The 10,000-nt window shown below is 40.3% G+C and overlaps 1 protein-coding gene across 5 annotated transcripts in view; it reads right to left on the reverse strand.

The window, feature by feature from the left end:
- LOC139756570 (uncharacterized) overlaps positions 1-10,000 on the reverse strand; it is a 383,673-nt gene that overhangs the window by 2,434 nt on the left and 371,239 nt on the right. For 3 of the 5 annotated variants that reach the window (XM_071676174.1, XM_071676178.1, XM_071676179.1), the window contains 3 exons: positions 6,626-6,706; positions 3,277-3,321; positions 1-501 (listed from right to left, as the gene is read on the reverse strand). The exon at positions 1-501 is cut by the window's left edge and continues 2,434 nt beyond it. The exons of the other annotated variants lie outside the window; for them this stretch is intronic. Coding sequence is in view for 1 of the 3 variants with exons in the window: in XM_071676178.1 (XP_071532279.1) it covers positions 3,287-3,321; positions 6,626-6,706 (116 nt within the window). In the remaining 2 variants the exon portion in view is untranslated. The remainder of the gene's footprint in view (positions 502-3,276; positions 3,322-6,625; positions 6,707-10,000) is intronic. 5 annotated transcript variants of the gene reach the window in all.

Below are 10,000 nucleotides of genomic sequence, written 5' to 3' on the forward strand. Positions count from 1 at the left end.
AGCTACCAGGGAAGGTTTAAAGCTTCGTTTCTGATTCATCAAAGGAATTTGAAATTGATCAGAAAATAATGAGATTATATTGATCGAAGAAACTTGAAATTAATAAGAAAATAATATTAATATTGATCAAAGAAACCTGATCAGAGAATAATGAGATTATATTTTCCTTTTACTTTGGGGATCCCATTGTTTCCAGATATGCATAACATTTGGAACATACGTGTATATCAAATAAAGTCTTACAAGATCTCTTACGCGATATACATATATATATATATATATATATATATATATATATATATATATATATATATATATATTCACAAAATAAACCTTTCCCTAATTCAGCAGCACACACACATTATGACTGCATTTGATACAGTCTAAAAATTAACTTCACATAAGAGATCCTCATTTTGCACACATAGATATATCCCAAAATATCGTCCTTTGCTTGGATTTACTTGTATATCCCTCATGTTCCATGGGACCGATTAGTGCCTGAAACACAAGAGAAAAAGATGCATTAGAAATCTCTTCTTTTTGAAGTGTAGACAGGAAAAGATATTATTAAAAGCAGCAGTTCTCTGAGGACTGTCCTCAGGCTGATGCATACTATGCAAAGTTAAAAAAAAAAAATGATGTGCAAAGCACAAGAAAAAAAAAATCAAGGCACATTGGACACTCATGATGTAGGCGATGCAAAGTTAAATCATTAGTAAAAGTTTAAGAGTTGAACTTACCTGTAGCAGCCGCTGCAGTAGGACCCCCATTTCTCCGTGTGGGGACCTCGCACCACACACACACACACACACACCACCCTTCCCTCTCCAAGTCCTTAGACTACTGTTTCCCGGGATCACTTTTGGACGGCACTACCCCTAGCCTGTTTCCTAAACTCCCCCAACACCCCTTTACTACCCCCCCCCCCGCCCATCCAACCATCTCCCTCCTTTTTCTCCCCCTCAGTTCACGTCCTTACCTACCCCACCCACCCCATCACCCACAGGGGGATACCTTACCCTTCCTTCATCCCCCAGACCAGCAGCATCGCCAGCCTGTCTCTTGATACGTAACCTGACAAGCTCTGTTTGACCCCTCCCTCCCCTCCCATTCCTTCTCCCCCTCTTGACCTGCCTCACCAGAGGTCCCTTTCGGAAGGTTTTCCACGCCCCCCTGACGGATCACAGCCCCTCCTCCTCCTCCGCCTGTCCTGCTCATGCCCTCCCTTCTACACCTCATTTCACACCTCATGCCCCCTAGCCTCCTGTTCCTTCTCCTCCTCTTCTACCTTCATGCCTGAGACTGCAGCTGATTTCTCTCCTCACCCCTCAGTTCCTTTTTCTCTTCTCCTACTCTCTACCCATCGCCTGCATCTTACAAACATTGTTTTTTCTTTTACACTCTCTCCTCTTCTTCCTTCATCTCTTCTCTTTCGCCACTAGTTATTCCCGTTGCTTTCAAACATCTTACCCTCATTCCATTCTCCTTCTTTTCCATTAGATCACCCGTCTGTCTCACTTCCTCCCTACTTAAAGTCCTTTCATTCCTCCTATCCTCCTCCTCTGGTTTATGTCTGGGCTCCACTTTGCCCTCTTGGGGACCCAGATGGAAACTAATGACCACAATAGACTAAAACAACCGCGACAAGCGTAAGGGTGATTCCACAGCCATAAAGCACAGTCAGCTTCAATGAGAATGCAGAGAGGAGAGTTCCCTTGTAAAAAGGAAGAAGGCAAATGGCATCTACCAGTCCATAACTCACGATAAATACAATCACTGTACGAACACAAGAGACTGTAACTAAGAGAAGATGAAACTCCTTTTAAGAGCACTCTGACCTGCCTCATTAGCTATGCCCAGGGATATTCTCCAGTTCCAATGGACTCCATTCCCAGCAAATCCAGGGATAAAACAGGCATTACTGAGGCTAATGTAATATATCTTCAACTCGGATCCAGCCAGACTTACCTCCTCCTCTTCCTCCTCCTCCTCCTCCTCCTCCTCCTCAGAAACCTTAACTGAATTCTTTTCTTTACCCCTCAAACAAACTCCTTGCCTCTTGGCCGTCAACCGCATTTTCTAGTCTCCTTTTACCCTCACCACTTCACCCTAACAATTCATTCCTCCGGTTCTATATCATACTTACATACGTCCATACACGCATACAAATACATCAACACCCCAAACACGACCCGCACCTACACAAACATACCACAACCGCAGCCTCCACAATTATACTTCTCCCCCTACACCCATCTACATACGCACACACACACACACACACACCCACCCCTCCCCCATTACTCACGCACCTTCCACCAAACCACGTACCTCCCCCTCCCCACGCCCCGTGAACCCACCATTCTTACTTTAGCTATACAGCAGCTTTACCCCCTCCACTCACCAGATACCTAACTCTTCCCATATACCAAAGAGCCTAGTTCCCCAACAAACATCCAGTCTTACCCTCCCTAAGCTACCCAACAGACTCCCCTCCCCCCACCAGACGTCCTTTCCAACCTACCCAACAGCCTGGTCCTCCCCACCAGACACCTTCCCTAACCTACCCAACGACCTGGTCCTCCCCACCAGACACCTTCCCTAACCTACCCAACGGCCTGGTCCTCCCCACCAGACACCTTCCCTAACCTACCCAACGGCCTGGTCCTCCCCAACCAGACACCTTCCCTAACCTACCCAACGGTCTGCCTCTCCACCAGACACCGAACCCTCCTCCCACCCCCTTCCCTTCCTTAACCTAACCAGCAGCCTGGCTCCCTACCAGACATCCAACCCCCTCTCTCCCTCTCCCCAGCCTGCCCTCCCTAACCTAACCAGCAGCCTGGCTCCCCCACTAGACACCCAACCCTCTATAATTCACGCGTAAGCAAAACAGGACCAGAATGCCCGGGGCGTGATTCATCAAAGACCGACGAAGAGCTTGGTGTGGGAGGCCGCTCCGTCAGCACGTACGGGACGACGAGCCTTCATTGACGCCCTCACGTATGCAGAGAGAGAGAGAGAGAGAGAGAGAGAGAGAGAGAGAGAGAGAGAGAGAGAGAGAGAGAGAGAGAATTTAAAGACGGAAACGAGAGAGAGAGACAGACAGAGACACACAAACACACAGACAGCTATGGACATGTAGAGACAGAGGGTTACCATACGAGTGAAAGAAAGATACGTAAGACAGATGGAGAAATGAAAGAAATGTGAGAGAGACGTAGAGAACGAAAGAAAGAAATCAACAGGTTGGTGTAGACAGCTACCAGATACCTCTCCGGCCTCAGGAATTCGGGTGGCGTAACGTGAAGGATGTTCCTGCAATACGAAACTGGTCAGATGAAGTCTTTTAAGGACACACGCTTTACATACACAATTTATTGGGAAAACATCCACTAAATTCATTCAACACTGCATGACACCACAACTGAAAGCTCCCATGAACGTTGTAGACACGCTGAATGTACATGTTCAAGAAAAATATCCAAGTTATATTCAATCTATTAGTTTAAATTCGACCTAAAAATGACCCACCTAACGTCCCCTCCCCCCCACCTCTCTCTCTCGCTCTCTCTCTCTCTCCCCCTCTCATATCCTTCGACCAAGAACCCGTCCTGTGTAGCATTCATCACCGCGCTGCCTCCCTTCATCAGTAGAGTGTCATGAAACACATCATCCGACTCCCCGAGCGCATTCACCGTGACGGTGGTGGTGTTTTGGGGGACATTTGTTGCAAAACTCGCGGGCGCTGAGTTACAGCGAGTTGAGGACACGGCGCGGCATGAATCGCGGGCAATACACCAAGCTCAGGTTGTGGTGGGGAGTAATTAAAGAGGCTTAACGCCTTACAAGGGGGAAATGTGTCAACTGCTTCCTCGGAGATGAATATCATGAGCCACTCATTCTTATACATGGAGTTCATTTACTGCTCTTCGCATTAGCTTATGAAGTTACGAATCACACACACACACACACATATATATATGTATATATATATATATATATATATATATATATATATATATATATATATATATATATAATATATATATATATATATATATATATATATATATATATATATAATATATATATATATATATATATATATATATATATATATATATATATATATATATATATATATATATATATATAAAGTGTCTGTGAAGTACTGCATTTGGATATCAGATTAATGATAATGAGTATAACTCATGATGAGAATTAAATAGATTAATTAGCATAAATACAGGATTTCAACTCACAGACTCGTATTTAGCATAACATGTAAAGCCAATGATGATGTTTCAAGAAATTCTTGATAAGATTAGATCAAAGGATAAAATGCTAAGTATTTACGATTTTTCATGAGCTAAAATGGTTCTGATTATATATATATATATATATATATATATATATATATATATATATATATATATATATATATATATATATATATATATATATATATATATATAAAACATTTTTTATAATCTTAGTTGACTTTATGAAGTATTTTTTCGCTCAAAAAACTGACTTAACAACGTTAAAAATATAACCCGTTAAAAAGCAAATAGCAAGAGATTGATAAATATATGAATATGTTTAACTCGTCGAAGGATTAATGACACGCCTACATATCCAAAAGTGAAATTATAGATGACACACCTTTAATGATAATCACTTATGATGACATTCTAAAACTTAATTAAGTTCTGAATGGGGAGAAAAAAGGACAAAATACTAGGTTATAGTTCAGGGAATCTCCCTGGTTCAATACTCTTATATTGGAATTGAAACATAACGTAATAGTGTTCTAAAACTTAAAATACCAAGCTCATGTCTTTCCAAACGATTCAAAGGTACTGAATGTTTTAAGAAATTATCAGCATATTTGATTACGGATTATCTATGCAACTCTTTGAAAAATAATAACTATATTTAGACTCCAGACCTTCATTTGGCATATTTGGCAAACCCTTAGGATGGAATTTTAAGAAGAAACTGGAATAAAATAATATGATGATAGAAACTCGAGGGGGATGATAATTCATAAAATTTTTCAGGCTAAAAAGTTATCTTTAGAAAGAATTAGATGATAACACTAGTTTATTGCTTTGTGTTCTTGAAAATCTATCCTCTGGAATGGTACTAATGAAGGACGTAGGAGAGAAATTAGAAAGTACCACATGTAATTTCACAAAGAAATTGATGCCACAATTAATGTACCCGAAATGCAATGATTAGACTCCAGAGCTTAATTCACACTGGCGAATTCTGTCCATGATGAAGTTTCCAAGCAATTAGGAAATGTGAGAAAAAGTAAATAGCAAAACGTTATAGAGAGTCGAAACAGCTCGGAGAATGTTTCAGATCAAAATACAGTTCGTTTCAAAATTGGAGAGTATATCGTTGAAGTCCTTTATTAAATCTAATATTGACCCAATATCATTTAAAGTGATGCCTACAGACTACAGCTAGCGAATAATTAAGTAATTCAAAGTGTGATTATTCCAAAGGTCTATAACATCACGAATTGGCAAATACACTACATTCAAATTCGACTGTTTTATTCACTATCACGAAACAGCACATAACACGAGATTCCAAAGGAAATCCAAGTTCTGTAATGAAACTGGTTCGAGAGGGAAGTTACAATAGAGGAAAATAGGTAAGCTTTTTTGTTCGAAAATTGAAACCACGTAATAAAATGCTTTACAGATGTAAATATCATTTCTTTATGTCTCTTACAATGGTACTCATAAAGGACATTTAGCAAATAATTAAGAAGCATAATATATTCATTATCTTTAACAGGCTGATAATATGACGAGACGAAGCGCAGCATACAGACCCCATAATCCTTATTTAGGATGAGTATAGAACGTACTATGTAGAGTTTTGTATGAAAAACGATATCTATAGTCTAAATGAATTTCGCTCCCCAGATCAAAAGGCAATGGCTTCTTAGAAATAGCCCCCTCCCCCCATAAAATAATGCCGGGAGAATTTCCCGAGCTAAAAAATAACAAAATTTGTAAAAATACGTAATAAAGGGCCACAGTGCCTTATATCTTAACCCAATATCAGTTAATATTGTACTCAGGAGGGGTAGATAGCAAATGATAAGGAAATATAATCCTTGAACACCCACCCAGACCCCATGTGTTGAGTTTCTATGATGACGTCTTAAAAAAGGAAATCAAAATTCTGCGAGAACAACTGTGTGAAGGCGTTCTTTCAGAAATAGAAAATAACTTTGAAAGGAACGCTGATAACAATGATATTAATCACACATGGATGATGAATAATTTAGCTGATATATATCTATCATTTTACAAACCCATGTCATTCTATTTCCATTACGACGGAGGCCATTAATAATGAGACTGTAGAGAAAAATCTAAGATCTGAAGACAATAACGAAAGTATATGGCGGAAAAAACAAAGTAATATAATGATTACGGGGAATTACTCTCCCCCCCGACCCCCACCCCCAACCTTTCCCAACCCCGAGAGAAAAATGTAATAAAAACCTTTTGGTTTTAAAATTGGAAAATAAGGTAATAAAAGCGAGGATGAAAACACAGTGTAGAAAAAAAAAAAGAAAGGCTGTACGTACCATACTTAAGGTGGGTGGGTGGGACTGTACCACGTACCATGCAGGAGGTACGAGATGTTCCAGGTCGGTGTACCATGTACCCTGTTGGAGGGAGAGAGAGAGCGGGATAATTACCTTTCGCACAAGTGAGAATAGAAGGAATCTGGTGGATATGGTTAGAAACTAACCACCTTAAGGGTTGTAGAAATGTTCTTGCTTCACCCTACGAAAACCAGTGTGCGTGTGTGTGTGTTTTGACTCAGTGGGTATGTTTGTGTTTTAGTACATATACTTAACATGTTTGTCAAAAATTTTAAACATCTTTTCAACCAGTGGGTAAGTAATGCCAAGATTATGATATCAAGTGATATGACAAATTTCTAAGTCATGAGATATTTTTTTTTCCCCGCTTCAACTTACATCTCAACTCGCTCTAATTCGACGCTTTTTTCTTTTTTAATGTGAGCCAGCTGATGGGATTGGCTACCCAAGCTCCGCTGTAAGACAGTCGCTCATTGGCTGACTCGAAATAGCTCATGACCAATGAATCGGTTATGGTGATTGGTAGATGGTATCTATTGGGTCAGGTTGGAATACAACTCTTGCATACATATATCTCACATAATTCCCTCCAAGAGCAAGGATTCGAACTCAAGCAAGCTTAGGGAACACAGAGGAATTTTACATGAGACTATCTTACGGGCTTAATTGTTTTCATTGACATACAAAAAATCCTGTAATTGGGTAATATCAGCTGGAGAGAAAATGATGAGATTTCGTATTGCAGTTAGACTAAGTAAATCATTCACCACAAGTTGCTCTTGGTCGCAACAGATAATGGCAAATGATGTTATCTGTCAGTATCCAAATCTTCTTTGGTATCAATTACATGATCTTAAACCAATTTCTTCTGTTTTTCTTTATATATGTACATTACCAAATGCAAAATTTTCAAGGGCTCTTGGCGAAAACTTGAAGACACTGCACAAAAATATTTCGACTCTGGCTTTCGTTGCCTTGGACGAACTCGCCTGCAATTGAGCAATTACGCCCCCACCACCGACGCCCCCCCAACACACACGCACGCACACACCTCCCCCTCTTTTTCTTTCAGATTTTTTCCCCCTCTCAGTGACATACGGCGCGTGTATGACTATAATAATCAAACTCGACCAGAACCACTTCGATGTTCGACAATATCAAAGATAATAAACCTTGCGAGTAGATTGAAGCAGAACGATTTTTAGTCTCGTGTTTTTGTGCTTATGACCTTTTGGGGATAACAAGTAAGAAGGAGAAGGAAGGAGGAGGACGAGGACGAGGAGGAGGAAACTGGTGCATTCCACGATAGACACGTTACAGGGAGAATATAGACATCAACACTATTATAAGTTTTCCTAAGGGTTGGTCGCATCACCTAAGCACAAGGCTCGGGACGGGGGATGTGCATTGCCCATTACGACGCGTAATTGGAGGACGAAGAGAGGGAGGGAGGGAGGGGGAGGCTGAGGGGGGCTGGAGGGAGGAGGGGGGACAGAACATCGTCATGATGGTCACCCGAATTCATGGGAAATAGTTAAGGCTAATGGTATAATTGGATAATGGGAGGGAGAATTAGAAGCCTCAAATTCATACCTTGAGATTGAAATTCTTTTTGAGCTTTAATTCCTGCATATGTATAGATAAATACATATTTATATACATTCATACATAATACATATAAATGTGTATATATGTGTGTGTGTGTGTGTGTCTGTGTATATATGTGTGTGTGTGTGTGTGTGGGGTGGGTGTGTGCAACAGAGAGCTGAGGATACACCACTAGTTTGCAACGCTCCGCTTTGGCATAATAAAGGCGATTCGCTCGATTTGTATTGCAAGGGAGAAGGATGTAACGAGTGCAAGATGAGATGACAGAAATCGTGGGTGGAGGGGAGGTGGGGAAATGTGGGAAGGATGGGGGACTGGTGGAGGTTGCTGGGTGGGCGGAGAAAAGTGGGGGGAGGGGGAAAGGGAAATGGTGTAAGAAAAAGAGAAAGAAATGGGACAGGGAAAAGAGAGAGAGAGAAAAAAAATTGTAGGAAGGTGGTAGGTGATGAGAAAGGGGCTTAAGAGGAAAAGATGGTAACGAAAGGAGTAAGAAAGGGATGGTAAAGTAGATGGAAGTGTGCAAGGAAGGGTAAGAAGGAGGGAGCCCAGCTAAAATAACGTAGGAAGGAATGAGATAAGAGAAGCAAATGTACAAAATAAAAGGGACCGTAATTCGTTTATGGAATGACAAACGATAAAGAAAATAAAGCGTAGAGAAAACAGCCAAAATAAGTAAAAAAGAAAAAAATCTAACCTTATTAATACGGTTACAATGCTTCCACGAAAGCATCCGATTGTCTAATCACAAAAGTGGAGTTTGGACGAAATCACCAATTAATGCAATGTACTCTGGCGGTGCGAATTGCAAACATAACAACAACTTGATCGTAGGTATGGAAGATTCCTCTACCACTGGGTATAAGGTCGATATATTATCTCTATATATTGAGACTGACATAATATAGTCTTCTTTCTGTATGGTGTCTACACTTTATATCAACCAATATACAAAATTGAATTCATTAGGACCTCAAAGATGAGATGAGTGTGATCTTAAGTGACAGCTCATGATATGTCTAAATTCATAATTGAAAACCTCTAAGTCTAAATCACAATAGAGATTACTAAGAAATGGTGAAATATAACATTAAATCATAATAATTAGATTTTTGATATCAAGATTTTTCATGAATATCACTTGTGTCTGAATATCTATACAAACTTGTATACAAACTTGAATATATTTGTATTCAATTTAATAAGAACTTACAATACTGTTCCTGTCCTCTAGCAGATAACCTCATCATAGACCATCAGGTCTTCTGTTATCTGGCAGATAACCTCATCATAGACCATCAGGTCTTCAGTTATCTGGCTTTCCCCACATACAAGTGAAAATACAGACCCATCCCAAAATGACTACCTGTATTATCGCATTGCAATTCTCAAGTATCCGGGGAATTCAGCAACATCCCGAGATAAGGTGAAGGAAGGAAGGAAGTGAGTGAAGGAAGGAATGAAGGAAGGAAATCTTAAGTATCCGGGGAATTCAGCAACATCCCGAGATAAAGTCCAGGAAGGAAGGAAGGAAGGAAGGGAGTGAAGGAAGGAAGAAAGGAAGGAAATCTTTGTAAAAAGGGGTTGAAAAATGAATGAATGTCATACTGCTTTTCCCCAGGGTAACAGAAGTATGGGCAAGCTTTTAGCAGCAATTGTAAAGAAGAAGGAAAAAAAATTCCCACTCCCCAGTCAGTTCAGCTGACTGGGTTCCATTTGAGGGCAGCGGACGAAAGGAAACTACTGACG

The sequence above is a fragment of the Panulirus ornatus genome, chromosome 22 (assembly GCF_036320965.1).
Source record: "Panulirus ornatus isolate Po-2019 chromosome 22, ASM3632096v1, whole genome shotgun sequence".
In the NCBI taxonomy this organism is placed as follows: domain Eukaryota; kingdom Metazoa; phylum Arthropoda; class Malacostraca; order Decapoda; family Palinuridae; genus Panulirus; species Panulirus ornatus.